The following is a 17,609-nucleotide window of genomic DNA, read 5'->3' as shown; positions in this document are numbered from 1 at the left end:
TTTTCTCACATTATGCCTAAAATTACAGTAATATCGGGTGGTACAGCCACCAATGAATTGACGCCTTTATTTTCCAACTTATCCAAAAATAACAAGACTTCATATATTTTGCCAATTTCTGATAATGGAGGTTCCACGTCCGAATTGATTCGTGTCATTGGTGGTCCAGCTATAGGTGATATACGGTCTAGATTGACAAGGTTGATTCCGCCACATCAGGAACATATCAAACAGTTGCTTACGTTTAGATTATCACTGGATCCGCAAATTGCCAAGCATCAATGGAATGATATCGTCGAAGGAACGCATGAATTGTGGACACCAATAAGTTCTAGTACAAAGGAAATCTTTCGAAGCTTTTTTGTACATCTTCATGTAGAGTTGTTGAAAAGGTCAAGAATACATCAATCAACAAAGAGGCAGTTTAGATATGAATTGGCTAGCGTGGGAAATATGTTTTTGACAGGTGTTCGTTTATTCATTGGGTCATTGGACTCCTCCATTGAACTATTTTGTAAATTGACTGACATAAACACCAATATTCAAGTTTTGCCATGCATAAACACAAATTTCACCTATCATATTAGTGCGTTATTAGAGAATGGGTTGATCATAACAGGACAGTCACAGATTTCGCATCCATCAACCTCGCAAGAGTATCCTCCTCCGATACACAAAACAAGACCACCAACTCCCTCGGATGACGCATTGAGGACAAATTACTTTACCGATGCAGAAGTACCCATCAATGAAGTTGAAATCAGCAAACAACGCCATCAACGAAGGTTGAGCGTAGAGTCAAGCGTATCGACATTTTCAGATTCAGAGGAAGAAGAATCGGGGAATGTTCCTCAATACACACATCCCGAGTTGAAAAAGTCCCAATTGCATTTCAACAAACTGGAATCTATAGAGCCTTTGCTATCCCCCATAAAGAGAATATTCTACGTCTCTCCATATGGAGAAGAAATTTGCCCCACTGCAAACGGAAGAGTCACTTCAACCATTGCAAATAGTGATACGTTGATTTATTCTATCGGTTCATTAATGACAAGTATTGTGCCTGTTTTGGTATTAAAGGGTGTAGGCAAAGCAATTACTACAGGCAAATGCAAAAACAAAATTTTGCTACTAAATGGATGTCTTGATAGGGAGACGTTTGGGATGACCGCTTACGATTTCATAAAAGTTATAGTTGAATCTACAGAATATTCCTTGAGAAATCAAAACTTGGATACTGGACATCTTTCGTGGAACAAGGTGGTTACACACTTGATATACATGTCTGATCTGAAAATTGAAGTTGATGTGGATTTGTTGAACTCACGTGGAGTTCAATGTGTTGAGATACGAAAGATTGAAAACACAGACTATTTTGATTTGCTGTGTCTAGAAAAAGCACTTGCTGATATTATATAGAGTATGTATTAAGCATTGGTGCAGAAATTCTCGAGTAGGTTGATTCAGTGCATAAACTTCGCAGTATGTTTGAGCTTTGGTAGCGCCATGAACAACTTTTCATTCACAAGCCCCTCACTATTTGGTACCATGGGCAAATGTCTTTCGACATCAATTGGGACAAATTAAGGAGTGATGCCGAAATCAGCAACTCGATTAAGGAGTTTCTCCATGAGCAACTTCAGAACTTGACCTTGCCGTCTTATATTTCGAATTTACAAGTTGTGGAATTTAGCTTAGGTGATATCCCACCAGAGATTACGATACGACACATTGGCGATCCTTTCCCTGATTTTTATAATGCTGAGGATGATGATGTACTGAAGGAGGAAGAAGAATTCCCCTTTCCAAATGACCAGCAAAAGGGTAGTGAATCGGACGATGAAGAGGATGAAGAATATGACGACGACAATACCCAAGACAAACTATCTACTATTGCAGAAGGTATATCGATGCTTGACGTTTCCGATGAACAATACACTTCGCAACACCCAACACAGATATCAAATTCAGGAACTTTTTGTCCTCCCGCTCTCAATCGGTCCAAAGAGTCATTCCAATCAGTGTTACACCCGTACGGAATGAGCGGTATCCTTGGTTCAGCTAATGCAACTGGTGGGGGGACTGGTACAGAAACGCCGACACATATACTAAATCCTAACATTTTATCTTCTCGAGTCATTCCGAAAATTTCAAGCAAGTCCGAGACCAAAAACCAATCAAAGGCAGGAGTAAATGATATCCAATTCATTGTTGAGATCAATTACAAGGGAGATATGCACATTGATTTGTTAGTTACTTTACTTGTGAATTACCCATCGCCCAAATTCATTTCCTTACCTATTAAGCTTCACGTCACGGATTTGGTAATCCATTCCATCGCTACAATAGCGTACCTCAATAATTCAGTATATCTCTCGTTTTTATGTGATGTGAATGATGACTTTGATGGTCTTGGCTCGAATGCCTCCACGCCTGGTGGAAATATCGTCGATTATTACTTCCATGATCAACATAACAAAGAACGTATTGACATTATAAAGAAGATCAAGATTGAGAGTGAAATTGGAGAAGTTGAGAATAACGTGTTGAGAAATGTTGGTAAAGTGGAAAAGTTTTTAATGGAGCAGCTACGAGGAATATTGAGAGATGAGATTGCATGGCCGAGCTGGATATGTATCGATATGAGTGATAATGAAGATTATGAGAGTTTGTAGATATGTGTAGAAAGAAAGAAGTATCCTAATGTGAATATCCTATTGCATAGTTCAATTTTAGTTTCGCACCGTGGGACATATCTCGCCTTTACGGTTCAGCGATGAGTGATTTGAATAAGCTAGTACAGCAGTTCCAATTTGAACGATTGTTGAAATCAGATACTCAATCGAAGACGGTTGCTATTCTTGGACGTATCCTTGATGAGCGCGCCATCCTCATTATTGAAAAATCTGTGTTCAATGTTGACTCAATAAATTCAAGCAATGGCATTTCACATTTGATAGACACTGTATCAACCATCAATTCGAATGATGTTTACAATTGGGGTAAGGCGTTACTAAATCAGGACTTGCAGCAATTACCAGCAGCCAAAGTCAACTTAATCTACCCCGCTACCGAAACTCATATAAGGAAATACGACAATCAAGGGTTACATTATGTGAGAGAGACTCCAGAAATGTATCAAAAGTATGTGATACCATACATGGAAAAAATGAAAGGTGACAGACTCCAGTGGGTTTACAACATTCTATTCCACGGCAAGGAGCTGGAGTCAGTCATCTATCACGACCATAGTGATGAGGGGTTTGTTTTATTACCAGACATGAAGTGGGATAAGGTCAATTTGGAAAATTTGTACTTGTGTTGCATTGTCAACAAGAAAGATATATCATCATTGCGAGACTTGAATGGATCTCACATAAATTGGTTGAAAAGGATCCAAGACAAAGTTAAGTCTGTTGCATTTGAAACTTACGATATTGCCCAAGATCAATTGAAAGTGTTTGTGCACTACCATCCAAGCTATTACCATTTCCATTTGCACATTGTCAATGTTCACCATCCTGGTTTGGGTGATGGAATTGCTATTGGGAAGGCAGTCTTGTTGGATGACATCATCGATAATTTGGTCCTTGCTTATGATTACTATGAGAAAAAGACAATTGGATTCGTTTTGGGTGAAAATCATGGTTTATGGCAAATTGAGGGGTATAGAAGAGAACACGAGAGTAAATGAAGCATTTGAATAGAGCTAACTAGATAGATAATGTAATCTAAATGCCCCCTCATAGTAATAATAGTATACTCTTCATAAGATACATCACCTGGTAGCTCTTGTCTCCAGAATTTGTCTTGCGATGAGATGCGTGAAGATTTGATGCAAAGTATCACATTATAAAGAAACTGTACACGGCAATGAGTGACGACGATGGATTATTGCTAAACTTTGCGATACCCGATGCAAGTGATAGCAGTACTACGCCTGTTACTAAAAATTTCAAAGTAAAAGGTGGTCGATGGAAAGACCGCAGAAAGTTGCAATTATCTTTACAAGGAAGAACAAAGGAGAAAAAGGTCAAGGGTGTCAACAGTATCGGGATTGAGAAACCACGATTACCGAAACGAAAACCAGATGAAGATACAAGACCGAAAGCAAATGAATCTGTCCCGAGCGAATTTAAGAGAGCCAAATTTCCTGAAACTAAAGGACAATCAGGCGGAAAGAATAACTCATATGTGTCATCTTTATTCACCAATAATGAAACTGCAGTGCAGACAGTAACCGAAACAAAACCTGGCAATGAAGAGAAAACCTACTTGCCGTCAAACGCTCCGGTTAAAGGTGCAACTACGTTCCTTGGGCTTGGAATCAACGAAAAGCTATCTATTCATCTCACAGAACACCAAAGATTCAAATACCCAACAAAGATCCAAAAGCTAGTCGTACCGAACCTTTTAACGACTCAGCGCGATTTATTTGTGAAAGCACAGACTGGGTCTGGTAAAACTATGGCTTTCATATTACCTATATTTCACAAATTGATGATGGAGAATAAGCACAAAATTACAAGAGATTCAGGAGTATTTGCTATCATTTTGACACCTACAAGGGAGCTTGCTAATCAGATCTATTCAGTGTTGGAAAGTTTAACTCGATGTTATCACACTTTAGTTCCTGGAATTGTGATTGGAGGTGAAAAGAAGAAAAGTGAAAAAGCCAGATTGAGAAAGGGGGTGAATATATTGGTGGCTACACCAGGTCGACTAGCTGATCACTTGGAGAACACAAAGTCCTTGGATATTAGCCAATTGAGGTATTTGGTTCTTGACGAAGGTGATAAATTAGTAGAGTTGGGATTTGAAGAGACTATATCAAAGATCACAAGAATTATCGATCAGAGTTCAAAAATTGCTGAGACTGTTGATAAATGGCAAGGATTACCCACAAGGAGAATAAACATGTTGTGTTCGGCTACCTTGCAAAACAATGTGAAGCAATTGGGAAGTATAATACTTCAAGACCCTGAAATGATATCTGTAGATAGAGAGGTTGAGGGTACTATCTTGTTTGATGATGATGTTGATGGAGAAGCCACTGGTAATTCCAATGAGCATGAATCCTTTGCGCCAGATCAATTGATTCAAGATGTATTGATTGTGCCACCAAAGTTAAGATTAGTAACTCTCGATGCATGTCTTGTCAACATTGCCAAAAAGATTGAACAGAACAATGCTCCATCTAGAAGCATGGTTTTCTATTCATGCTCCGATTCCGTCAACTATCACTTTGATGTGTTTACTAGAGATGGTAAAAAACTCAAAAAAGTGAAGGATGATGAAACAGGAGAAGTTAGGACTATCTTGGTTTCTCCTGAGGATAGCACTGATGAAAACGATGTGGACGATTCTGAGTTGACAGCTCCGATCATCCATGACAACACAACAATTTATAAACTTCATGGATCCTTATCGCAGCAAATAAGAACTTCAATTTTGCAGCAATTCATAAAGGACGATCTGAGATTCCCACACAAGGTTCTCTTTTGTACAGATGTTGCATCAAGAGGGTTAGATTTACCTAAAATTGCCAACGTCATTGAATATGATGCACCCTTCACTATTGATGATCATTTACATAGAATTGGTAGATCAGCAAGAGTAGGTAACAAAGGTGAAGCTACATTATTTTTATTGCCAGGTTTAGAAGAGGGTTACATCGATGCCAAATTGAAAGTTGTACATCCACGTGAAGAAAACTTGCGAATCACAAACTATGAAAAGGTTCTACAACAAGCATTTTCTGAAAAGAATGCAACTGGTAAAAACAAACATGATAAATTGGGAAACTGGGATATCCATGCCACAACGTGGCATTTGGAAGTAGAAAGATGGCTTTTGGAGGATTCAGCAGCATTATCAAAGGCAAGTCTTGCGTTTACATCACATATTAGGGCATATGCAACTCATTTATCACAAGAGAGAAATTTTTTTAATGTGAAGTTGTTACATTTGGGTCATTTAGCGAAAAGTTTTGGTTTGAGAGAAACGCCAAAAAATTTGGGTAAAAAATCGGGGAAGAATAGTGATAAGCATCTTGAAGGTATAGATGGAGGTTCGAGAAGAGTGAAGAAAGAGGATCCAAGGAAAAAAATGTTGAGAATGGCGAAATTGGCAGTCAAATCGAATAACGAGTTCAACTACTAGAAAAGCGTACACTTCTTTAGCTATATAAATGGTCTATAAATTCACTATAAGTTGTCTCATTCTTTAATTGGATCCCATCAGCCCCGTCCCTCAATTGCAGTTTCAAACTCTCAACCAGAACATCTTCTGTTTTCCAAGACAAACGCTTCCATTCCTCTTCATCGAATCTCTTCATGGATTTCAATGAATCACCCAAAGAATGACTATGAGCATCTTGATTCTGAGTCGAATGTTTAGCAGCAGTTTGTAAAATTTGTACATTTGCTCGTTCTTGATGTCTTTCTTGTTGCGCTTCCAATTTCCGCTGTTGTAATGTTTCTTTATCTAAATCATCAATGTATTTGAAAGATGTACGTAGTTGTGCAGTTGAATCAACAGGGATCAACACTATTTTACGCTCGAGACCATCGTTGACAACTTTGGCAGCATAAATTCCTTGTTCTGCTGGATCCAATACACCTGAAATTGATTGTTTATCAATGGATTCACCCCATTCGTCAACCTTACGTAGGTTGAAAAACTTTGTTGGATCAATGGGTAGTTTTAAATCGAGGTAATGTGAATCTGGTTTGATTGATGCAGAAACTGGCGTGTTGGAAAGTGGACGAGTTTTGGGTCTTCCTGGATATTGTAGAAGGTGTAAGGATTGTGTTTCTGGTGAAGGTACTTGATTAATGACTAGCGGAATGGACTCTATTATTGGATCATCATCTTCATCGTCGTTTGCAGTTTGCTCAGTTTGATAATCTGTATGTTCTTGATTTGCTCCATAAGAGGACATAACCTCATCCTCATCATTCTCCTCCTTTATTGTAGTTGTTGATGGTCTATACCCTCTCCTCTCTTCAACCATTTCATCGTCATCGACAAACAACAGACTCATGAGCGATGCAAAAGTATAAACTACGTGGTTGAAAGGAAAAGTTCAAGAGATCATCACAGGAATTTTTCCCAATTTTGTGTACCATGTAAGAGAGAGAGGTGTCTTGGAGTTAGAAAAATTTACACTACAATTGAATCACCGCCATCAAGAAACAACACTTTTACGATGTCCTCAGTCGAACCATTTGACATCAAAGCTACTTATTTAAAGATACTAGAAGATGATAAAGAGTTGACTATGCCGATAGCGGCAATTGAGAGTCTTGTTGAAATGTTACGTTTAAACAGACCATCAACATCATCAGAATTGATCAATCTTGTTTCGAAAAATATTGATTTGTTAAAATCCTCCATACCGAATAATATCTCCCTTTCAGCTGGCTGTGATTTATTCATGAGATTTATATTGAGAAACACAAACATATATAGTGATTGGGAATCATTTCTGCAAAACTTGATTGAGAATGGAGAATTGTTTGTTCAAAGAGCCAAAATTTCCAGGGAAAAGCTGGCCGAGTTCGGATTACCCTTTATTAAAGATGACGATGTTATTCTTGTTCATAGTTTTTCCCGTGTCGTATACACACTATTGCTCAAAGCAAAACAAGAACAATTAACTAGGTTTAAAGTGTTGGTGACTGAATCAAGACCCACTGGGAATGGATATGTTATGGCGGAGAAATTACGAGAAGCAGACATCCCATGTGAAGTAATTGTTGATAACGCCGTGGGATATGTTTTGCATAATGTTGATAAAATTATAGTTGGTGCTGAAGGTGTAGCTGAAAGTGGTGGAATAATAAATCATATTGGAACTTATCAAATTGGATGTTTAGCTAAAGTTAATAATAAACCATTTTATGTGGTTACTGAATCACATAAATTTGTGAGAATGTTTCCATTGGCTCCTAATGATTTACCAAACATGAATTATATTGCTTCATTGAACGAACTGACAGAGGAAAACCAAAGGTACAAGGAGTATTTTAATAGCCATGGTGGTCAGTTTTTAGATCATCATATTGTTGATTTCACTCCTCATGATTATATTACGGCTTTGATTACCGATTTGGGTGTTTTGACGCCATCCGCAGTCAGTGAAGAATTGATCAAGATGTGGTATGATTAGGACGGTGAGGCTCTAGTCTTTCCAGCATCTCGCCGATGTCTGTAAGTAGAGGCAACTTAGAATGTACGATTATTCCAATGTAAAAAGGTGATATCCTTTGTAGATCTCTCATTAATTTTGCAATTTGAATTTCTGCACGACCTTCAAGAAAAAGCTCTACCAGTCATATTCCAATTAAATCAATTACTAAAACAAAGGGAAGAAAAAAATCAATACAGACAGTGGAATACATCATCCAAGAAATAACTCACCCACAACCAAACATGTCCAAATTTGTCATTCCGACCGCTTTGAAAGAATTGAGGTTTCATCTATCACAAACCGGTGAAGCATCAGTACCATTGCGTAAATTTCTCACTACCAATTATTCAACTTTAAAACAGCAAACTGAATATAAATTACCTATATTAATAAGAGAAAGTTATGGTATACCTCCAAGTTTAACTGCTAGATTCGAAAGGGGGGAAGAAGTTAGAAAGAATTTGGAGGGGTTGAGTGAAGGACAAGTTGCTGATGCTTTGAATGAAGTTTTGAAAAGATGAGTAGATGAAGCTATATTAGCATGGATTGTATGAGGATAAACAGGAGGAGGAACGATTACTGAGGGTCTCACAGCCGGAAAGTGAAGATTAAAAATTGTGTATATTAATGTCAATAAATAACTATAAAGGATCAACAGGTGCCTAATCTATTTTCAAATCTTAGCCTCTATGTTGTTACCAACTTGATAAATACCCCAACCTAAGCTACCCAATTCATCATTGTAAATCTCTTTAACATTTTGCTTTGCATCATTAGCGATTCCACAAGCAACAACTAAAGGTAAAAAATGTTCCAAAGTCGGATGTGCTTTTCTCAACAATGGATCCCGTTTCAAATCATTCAATTGGGATATTACAGTAGTAGAAGAGCTGCCGCTCTTTGAATCATCAGTTTCAACAATCAGTTTGACTAAATCATTGAATGGTTTTACATATGGTAATCCCTTTGCCGTGGGGTTTTGTTGCATGTATTGCATTGATAATCCCAAATCACGTAAATTATGAACGGACATACCGGAACATATAACCATACCTTTGAGATACTTTTGATGAACATCATCCCAAATTTGATTCTGACGGAAGAAATCGAGTGCTTGACCTAATTTAAAGTGACTATTGAAATCAATATCGTTTGAAGTTAATGATACTTGTATGACGGAAATGTCAGGTAAATCCAATTTTCGTTTCTCTTTGTAATCAGGTTGTGGATTAGTTAAAGTATTGTACCCACTAAAAGCTACTTTAAAAGGCACCCATACTCCATGATCAATTCCACGATCAGTTAATTCAGTCTTGAAGCCAGATTCAGCCAACTTCGATTTAATAGCCTTGGCTACTGCTGCATTATTATACGAGTGGAATTCTTCAGCATACATGTGTTTAGGAAATCCATGGAAATCATAAACTAATGAATTTTCACCATTTCCATCATTAGCCCAAGTTGTACCAATTTCAATTGTATTTGGCGCATCACTTTGCCAATGTGCACTAACTACAATGATGTAATCGGGTTTTTCGGTAGCTGGTAATGCTTTGATTTGATGTCCTATGGTTTTGACTTTGTTCCAAGCGCCTTTATTACCAAATGAATCATTTTCGTACATAAATGTAGGTCCCCCGTGGGAGAAGAAATAAGAAGGTAAGATTGATCCTTGATGTTTGATGTATTTAGAAATAGTTGACATATTGCTTTTTGAAAGTGGTGGCTGTTGTGGCTGTTGTGGCTGTTGTGACTGTTGTGGTTGTGGTTGTGGTTGTGGTTGAGTAGGTGTGGTATTGTTGAAGTAGTAATAAATCAATAAGGATGATAAAATTGTGGTTACTGAAGTTAACCAAAATTGCATGGAATCAATTGAATTTGATGTCAATGGGCGTTTGAGCTTAGTTCTGGACTTCTGCACCTATTATTATATACATAGGAAGGGGGGTACCAATTCGTACGGTTTGACATGATTCATTCAAATTAGTAAACTGAGTAATGGTATGTCAATCGGATATTAATAAGCCTTACTAAGAGGAAGTAATTTTTATCAGCCGACGTGGTAGCAGTTGCATAAAGACAATGTGTCTCAAATGTGAATGTCGCGAATTGACTTTTTATGGCATTCACACTTTGTTCCTGCAATAACATCTTTTTGTCTGGGTCTTCACCAGCTATGAAAGGGAACAGGACAAATGCGTCTATTCTTTGTTTTGATAGGAGATTAGCAATTTCTGATGTTTTGTAATTTATTGATAGAGGGGTATTTTTGTGGCTTTCTGCATATTTTCATTTAAGTGTACGTTCGGTATCTCCTGTTTGTTCCAAAACCTCCTTTTAATTTGCTTAGAGTCTGGGGCGTACCCCTCAATTTCAGTTTCTTCATTATCAACATCAGGCAACATCTTATGCTTTTTGAAACGCGCGGCTTCATCGATCGAAATTAGGAGATTAAGTACACTATCTCCCGTCGACGACCCTTACGGCAAATACCACATTTTTGTAGAAAATAAGAAGACATGCGTCAAACTCCACTCAAAGAAATTTAGGAGAATTTCGAGCTGGCTATCATTATTAACCGACGACTCATTATATGCAAGAGAAGGTTCAAAAAAAAAAAATTCGCCGTACCAAAGGCTGTTTTGATATAAATAGGGAATGGTATTTCTTTCCATTGCACTTTTTACATATCTAACAACAACAGGAAAATCCAAAGCTAAAGGGAAAATGACATCATCTGAACCATCCGAAACTGTTATAATCACTGGTGGTACTGGTTACGTTGGACAACATATAATTGCCCAATTATTGCATCTGGGATATAAAGTTATTGCAATTGTTCGTTCACAACCACGAGGTTTAGAATTGATCAAGCAATTTAATCATCCCAATTTACAAGTTCAAGCAGTTGATCAATTGGATAAGCCAAATTCAATAGATTTCGTATTGAAGGCTCATCAAGAGGCTACTGTTTTCATTGCTGGTGCTGCTGTGACTGATTTTACCGCAAAGGATGTCGAAAAGGAAATTTTACAAAAGAGTAATGCCATTGTGAAGAATACTTTGGAGTCAATTGCTCATCATGGTAAACAGATTAAACGTGTTATTTTAACTTCTACTTCAGGTACACATATTGGACCAGAAAAAATGTTTAGTTATGATGCTGAATATACTGATGATGATTGGAGTCCATTACCATATGAAGCTGGTTTTGCTAATGCTCAAATGGCTTATTTTGTATCAAAGAAATGTAATGAAGAATTAGCTTGGAAATTTGTCAAAGATAACAACACCAATTTTGATTTGGTTTCAATTAACCCGGCAATGTGTCTTGGACCCGTAAAATTTGCTGATGAAGTCAGTTTAGAAGAAGGCAAATACTTACCTTCAACAACAAACATTATTGCCAATTTACTCAAGTTGAAAAAAGAAGATAAAGTCGAACCATTAGCTGCTGGAGCTGCCGATGTTAGAGATGTAGCAAAAGCACATGTTGCTGTAATTAATAACCCCAATGCTAGCGGACAAAGACTCATTGTTGAAGCTTATAAATTTACCAATGCCAATGCAATCAATATTTTGAAGGACCGTTTTCCACAATTGAAAGACAAGTTGCCTGATGTAGAGCCGATCCCTGATTCTAAATTTGTTGAACCTAATTTGACCAAGAGTAAAGAAATTTTGGCAATTGGGAAGTATTACAACTTGACTGATTCGGTTGTTGACTTGGCTAAACAATTGTTGAAGGAATAGACAAATATAGTATAAAGAGCCTGTATTTGAGTTAGCGTATTAGATCTAGAGTGTATTGTGTAGAGTTTAAAGTCACTTCTTCAATAAAAACTTATTTTTTAGCCGCAAAAAGAGATCAAATTCGATTAGATTAGAGTGGATCTTCCCTAAAATATCACCCACTGTCTTTTGGACAATTACATCACATAAAGACACAAACACCCAGATTGTTTTTCTTTGGAAGCTTCTATCTTTTACGCAAGTAACATCAACCTTTTTCCTACATTTGCATACACATTAGGTCTAAGCATAAACATTAGATTGTACATAAAGTCACATAACGCGTAGTTGCGACACTTAGCTACAAAACGATGGATCTTGAAGAAACGATTCCCCATCTTTCCATTCAAGCAAGTGTTGTACTATGAAGCATGTAGTGTCGATGTTATAAGGCGCCCCAAAGTTGGTATTTCATTTGTAGTAGCCCAAGTCACGTGAAATCCGCACTTATTCTTTTTTATTTTTCATATGACAAAACAACAGACAATACATAATACAACAACAACAACAATAAATAGATATACATATGTATACATTCTAAATTGTTTATGTCGTCATGCATTTTTTTTCTATTATTATTGTTACCACACTTCTATTGTTCTACTGTTCCCTTTTTATTCCCTATTCTTCCTCTGTCAAATGGGGGAATGCGACAAAAGTATCTGTTTTGTATCGGGGAGGGGGGATACATTCTACCACATTCTCTATCTAATACATAGTGCAGACGGCTTGGGCTTTGACTGTTGTTACTCAATACAACACCGTACAAACACTTTTGATACATAACGAATTCTACAAAGTATACACAAAACTTCAATTAGAACAATAACACATATTACTCTACACACAATGACAGTACTTTAAAGCCATAGAACTAATTTCATCTTGTTAGTAGTAGTAATAGTAGAAACTATAAACAAATGCTCTAGTACTGAGTAGCAAACTAAAATAACTAAAAGTCATCTTCAATCATCATTCGTCTATACACCTATCGTACATCCTCAACCAACAATCAGTTCATCTTTCTGTTCAACACCAACTTTTTGTTTCAATCTACCAATTTAGTTTTAGATACAGCAACAGCAACAGCAACAGCAACAGCAACAGCAACAGCTACAACAACAACAAAAAAAAATTGTAACAACCGAAAGACTATCTGTGATACACGCCTATTCCAACACACACGACAATGGCCGGTTTATTCAATAGAAGGGTATGTTGCTACTCACCATAAGGACGTGTGTATACATGTTGTCCAATTGTGTATATACCTGGTGCTACTGGTGTCCTCTTTGATTCCCTACTAACAAGCTTAATTTTATAGAGAAGGCCCGATTCCTATCAAGGGTTTAGCAAGTATACTCATGAGATAAACACTTTCCACCACCCAACTCAACATGCTGGATTGCCATTACAGCCACAACAACAGCAGCAGCAGCAGCAGAGAACTCAATCGATGACCACTGCTGGTGCTGCGGCTGCGGCGGCTGCTTTGCGGTTACACAGTACACCTGTGAAACAGCAACAACAACCATCAAGTCCTACTCAAAGACAATTTGGCCGTTCCAATTCCTTAAGCAGTGCTAATAGATCCAACTCGTTAAGACAGTACACTTATCATCCAAAAGCGTCATATCAAACAGGCAGTGGCGGTGCCGGTGGTGCTGGTGGTGCTTCGTCAACAAGCAACAATGATCATGGATTACCTAGGAGGTACAATAGTTTAACATCACAAGGTAGAAACAGTCTTACGAGAAGGAGTCAAGTTAACCAAAGACAATTGCAACAACCTCGTCATGAGAATTTCCATGAAGTAGAAGAGGAAAATCAACATCGAGTGCATCATATAAATGAAGACGAAGAAGAAGTGGATTATGTAGTTACAACCACCACAACTAAAGTAGTTGACTCACAAGGTAGAACACAGTCAATAACCACCAAAACTGTCAAGACATTTCCAGATGGATCTAATATCATTGAAACCTCTACAAAGAATATATCTAGATCCAATTCTAGAGCTAATTCCCTTAGTTCAAACAATTATAGACAAAACTCAATGACTGCCTCATTATCGCATCAACCGATCAATTTAACTAAAATTGATGAGGATTTGCAAAATTTTGATTACGATTATCAAGTAGATAATCTTGATGATGATGGGAAATTGAAGTTGAACACTGGTGATCAACATCACCCACAAGAAAGAGATATTATTGCCGAAGAAGCTGAGGAAGAGGAGGGTAAACAATTTTCAGAACCACAATTGGGTGCGCCTTTCAATGAGCTCACTAGACCAGAGAAACCAAGACAATATTCTACTGATAGAACTTCATCATTAAACAGTCAGAATAAGCCATTGAGGTCGATTTTGAAAGGCCAAACCCCATTAAATGACTCACAACAACAACAACAACAACAACAACAAGGTACTTTACCCGCTGCGGCTGCGGCTGCTGCAAGTGTTCCTCCTGAAGTTGCAAGAGGGGATATCGACTCGCCTCCTGTTGACTCCCATCACCCTTATAAGCACTTGACTTCAAATACACAAGAGCAACAAATCCCACAACAGTCCAGACAGCCAGCAAAGCCTACGGTTGCCACGAGCCCAACGTACAATATCAATGACTCATTCAATCGGCAACCGAGACAACAAATTTCGTCACCTAGAGAGAATATCCACTATAGTCACTCTCCAGGAAGCTCTATAAAATTTGATGACAAGGTGGAAACTATTCCTGTTGAAAGACCAAAATACGCTCAACCAACTTCACCAAAGCAATATCAAGCTAGAACTAAGCCAGCACCTCCTGGACCTCCAGCTGCTTCTTCGTTACAACAACCAAATGCCGATTTTTATGCTGCAGCAATGCAAGCTGCCTACAAAAAAGTCTATGGAGACCGTGATCAAGCAGCCATAGGGGGAGCTACCTCGCCAACAAGCCCAGACTTTCACCCATCAAGTCCTCCACAACAATCGCCACCACAAGTCGAGAGACAACATTCTGGTCGTAAATCCAAATTCGGATTTATCCCATTAACCCCTCGTAAAGAGGTGTCGTCACCACAACAAGAGCAACAATTCGAGCCCCCTGTGCAACCAAACACCAACCAGGAGCGCACCTCATCTATGAACTCATTAATTAAAAACAAGATCCAACGTGATCAAAAAGCCCAAGCTGCAATGAGCAAAGGATCTGTACCTATAAATTATGAATACGTGAATCATCATAAGCAATTCCCTATGCACTCAATGCGTGAAGATCCTCAGAGACAAAAGGAAGGACAACGATTGGCTAAGGAGCAGACTAAGGAGCAGAAACAAGCAGCTAAGGAACAAGCCAAAGAGGATAAGATTAAAGCTAAAGAACAAGCTGATGAGGAAAAGAGATTGGCTAAAGAACAAGCCGATCAAGAGAAGATTGCGGCTAAGGAGGCAAAGAAGCGTGAGAAAAAACCATTGTTTGGTTTCTTCAATAAAAAGAATAGAAGACATAGTCAGACAGGATCAGTTTATTCCGGTACCAGCTCCAATGTCGGTACATCCTCACCACAACAACACCATCAACAAGTGTCTGGTCCTGGTGTGCCTGTGATTGGCGGAGCTGCTGTAGGTGCAACTGCTGCGGGTGTTGTGGCATCAAGTGAGAACAATGTTGATGGCATTTCTCGTGATGTCGGAACAACTTCAAATACAGTTGGTGCTCCTCAAGCCAATATTGATACTATGGCTACACCTAGATCTTCAGTTCCTGCAACTCCCGTTCAGAACAATGCAGTAAATGGCAGGGAGGAAAACGTTGTTGGTGGTCTACATTCCTCAGTACCGTATGGCAAGCATGGTGCTGTCCCCACTGATTTCCCTGCTAAAAAAAGTGATGCTCAAGCTGGTACTGTGGTTGAATCACAAGTCCGTGAAGATCGTAATCCGGTACAAATCAGCTCCCCTGTGCATGTTCAACGCCTTGGTCCGAATATTGAATCTCAAGCTGATGAACTTCAAAATGAAATTGAACATAGTAATAGTGGCCGATATGGTGTAAATGGCGAAGGAATTGTTGGTTCCGGACCAACATCAGAGAAGGAAACAGTTTTGCCTGTTCCAATAAGTTCGCCAATTCGGGTTGAGTGTCTTGGTCCTAATATTGAAGCACAAGCTGATGAACTTACAAATGAGTTGGGACATGAACGTCGTATACCAGAGGATAATTATGGAGTGGAAGAACATCCTGGAACTACTCTCGACCCACGCGCAAAGGAACCTGAAGCGGAGAAGAACAATACCAATAAGAATAATGGTCCAAATTTGTATTCTAAAGAGGATGCTGCTGCTGCTCCTGTTGTAATTCCTACCGGAGAAGGTACTGTGGAGAACTCTACTGTGGGCGATACTTATGGCTCGCAACTTGGTGATGGTGAGTCTTATAAAATTTCCGTACCACGAAAATATTCAAATCAAGAGAATGACCTCGAGGCAATGGAGCCTAAGCAATCTGATCTTATTCCTGGTGCCACTGTCAGTACTACCAATGTACCCTGTGATAGTTACTACCCACTGCCAAATCTAAGCACAAAGCAAAGGAATTCTGTTTATGATCACGCTGATACCAAAGAGGCTCAAGCTTTTTCGAAAGTTCCTGTACCCGAATTGAACGATATTGAAGACGATGATGAACAAGAACATGGTGGGGTTGAAGACATCACTGTTGTTGAAGAGGCTCCGGTGCAAGAGGAACCTTCTTTGAACAGTTATGAGAAAATTCCAACTCCTACGAATAATGAAGATGAGAATTATCAAGTTATAAATAAGAATGAAATTGTTGGAGAAAATACTGATAGCAGAGTCGAAGGTGAGATCAAGTCGGTAACAGAGTCAGAGCCTGTTGTGATTGACACATTGACCGAACCAGTGGCTTCAAATGTTGATCATGAGACAGGCTACAAGACGCCACAAGTTGATGCTGAACCAACATTTGCAGGCAAAAGTAAAAGACCGCCAAGTGAAGTTGGTGCTCTGGCATTTGTCATGAGTGAAAAATTGGCTGATCCTCATGATCATCAAAATTTAATGAGTGGGAACTTTGCTGGGTCTCAATTTGTTAAAAAGAGCAATACTCAGCAAGATTCACCATCTAGTAGAGGCTCACAAGGGCAACCGAAGCCTACTTTTGTGAGTGACGAAGCGCCACAGGATGCAACTGAATCTCGCCAACAACAAGTTTCAAAAGATCTGCAACAACAGCCATCCCAACATGAAGCAGCTAATAATGGATACTCTTCCTCTACCGAACCTAGTGGTGACACGTTGCCCACTACACAATCCAAGCACAACATCGAAGAATATAATCCAGATGATCTTGAAGGTGTTGTAGTTGAAGAGAAAAAAGGAAAGGGTAAGAAGAACAAAAAGGAAAAGAAGGAGAAGAAGGAGAAGAAACCAAGTAAGTTCAAGGAGAAGATGTTGAAGTATTTTGTGAGTGGGTATGAAAATTGATGAGAATCGTGACTAGGTTTTATCTCGATTTGTGTATCAGTTTTAGGACGTTTGTTTTAAATAATTTTTAATAGTTTAATAATTCCAGTTTTCAGTTCTAGTCTAATAATACTTTGTGAGCTGACTGAAACG

At 38.5% G+C, this 17,609-nt stretch overlaps 10 protein-coding genes across 10 annotated transcripts; 8 read left to right on the top strand and 2 right to left on the bottom strand. All coding sequences in view use genetic code 12, as the record gives it.

Moving 5' to 3' along the window:
- Positions 1-12: 12 nt before the first annotated feature.
- On the top strand, positions 13-1,419 carry CORT_0H00490 (hypothetical protein; the record flags this gene model as incomplete). The annotated part of the gene is made up of 1 exon (XM_003871242.1): positions 13-1,419. The coding sequence occupies one exon, from the start codon at positions 13-15 to the stop codon at positions 1,417-1,419; it is 1,407 nt and encodes a 468-aa protein (XP_003871291.1).
- A 137-nt stretch (positions 1,420-1,556) lies between these two features.
- CORT_0H00480 (Mdm12 protein) lies at positions 1,557-2,675 on the top strand (the record flags this gene model as incomplete). Its single annotated transcript, XM_003871241.1, has 1 exon — positions 1,557-2,675. One exon carries the CDS (start codon positions 1,557-1,559, stop codon positions 2,673-2,675), a length of 1,119 nt encoding a protein of 372 aa, XP_003871290.1.
- A 101-nt stretch (positions 2,676-2,776) lies between these two features.
- Positions 2,777-3,694, top strand: CORT_0H00470 (Dcs1 protein; the record flags this gene model as incomplete). The annotated part of the gene is made up of 1 exon (XM_003871240.1): positions 2,777-3,694. One exon carries the CDS (start codon positions 2,777-2,779, stop codon positions 3,692-3,694), a length of 918 nt encoding a protein of 305 aa, XP_003871289.1.
- Positions 3,695-3,873: 179 nt separating this feature from the next.
- On the top strand, positions 3,874-6,162 carry CORT_0H00460 (Dbp7 ATP-dependent DEAD-box RNA helicase; the record flags this gene model as incomplete). The annotated part of the gene is made up of 1 exon (XM_003871239.1): positions 3,874-6,162. The coding sequence occupies one exon, from the start codon at positions 3,874-3,876 to the stop codon at positions 6,160-6,162; it is 2,289 nt and encodes a 762-aa protein (XP_003871288.1).
- Positions 6,163-6,178: 16 nt separating this feature from the next.
- On the bottom strand, positions 6,179-7,045 carry CORT_0H00450 (Rpc37 protein; the record flags this gene model as incomplete). The annotated part of the gene is made up of 1 exon (XM_003871238.1): positions 6,179-7,045. One exon carries the CDS (start codon positions 7,043-7,045, stop codon positions 6,179-6,181), a length of 867 nt encoding a protein of 288 aa, XP_003871287.1.
- Positions 7,046-7,210: 165 nt separating this feature from the next.
- CORT_0H00440 (Gcn3 translation initiator) lies at positions 7,211-8,173 on the top strand (the record flags this gene model as incomplete). Its single annotated transcript, XM_003871237.1, has 1 exon — positions 7,211-8,173. One exon carries the CDS (start codon positions 7,211-7,213, stop codon positions 8,171-8,173), a length of 963 nt encoding a protein of 320 aa, XP_003871286.1.
- A 263-nt stretch (positions 8,174-8,436) lies between these two features.
- Positions 8,437-8,715, top strand: CORT_0H00430 (hypothetical protein; the record flags this gene model as incomplete). The annotated part of the gene is made up of 1 exon (XM_003871236.1): positions 8,437-8,715. The coding sequence occupies one exon, from the start codon at positions 8,437-8,439 to the stop codon at positions 8,713-8,715; it is 279 nt and encodes a 92-aa protein (XP_003871285.1).
- Positions 8,716-8,867: 152 nt separating this feature from the next.
- CORT_0H00420 (hypothetical protein) lies at positions 8,868-10,058 on the bottom strand (the record flags this gene model as incomplete). The annotated part of the gene is made up of 1 exon (XM_003871235.1): positions 8,868-10,058. One exon carries the CDS (start codon positions 10,056-10,058, stop codon positions 8,868-8,870), a length of 1,191 nt encoding a protein of 396 aa, XP_003871284.1.
- A 794-nt stretch (positions 10,059-10,852) lies between these two features.
- On the top strand, positions 10,853-11,947 carry CORT_0H00410 (hypothetical protein; the record flags this gene model as incomplete). Its single annotated transcript, XM_003871234.1, has 1 exon — positions 10,853-11,947. The coding sequence occupies one exon, from the start codon at positions 10,853-10,855 to the stop codon at positions 11,945-11,947; it is 1,095 nt and encodes a 364-aa protein (XP_003871283.1).
- A 1,228-nt stretch (positions 11,948-13,175) lies between these two features.
- On the top strand, positions 13,176-17,477 carry CORT_0H00390 (hypothetical protein; the record flags this gene model as incomplete). The annotated part of the gene is made up of 2 exons (XM_003871233.1): positions 13,176-13,199; positions 13,311-17,477. The coding sequence occupies 2 exons, from the start codon at positions 13,176-13,178 to the stop codon at positions 17,475-17,477; spliced, it is 4,191 nt and encodes a 1,396-aa protein (XP_003871282.1).
- Positions 17,478-17,609: the final 132 nt, after the last annotated feature.

The sequence above is a fragment of the Candida orthopsilosis genome (assembly GCF_000315875.1).
Source record: "Candida orthopsilosis Co 90-125, chromosome 8 draft sequence".
Classification (NCBI taxonomy): Eukaryota; Fungi; Ascomycota; class Pichiomycetes; order Serinales; family Debaryomycetaceae; genus Lodderomyces; species Lodderomyces orthopsilosis.
The sequence above is the reverse complement of the archived record's forward strand: the minus strand, read 5'-3'. Positions and strand labels throughout refer to the sequence as shown.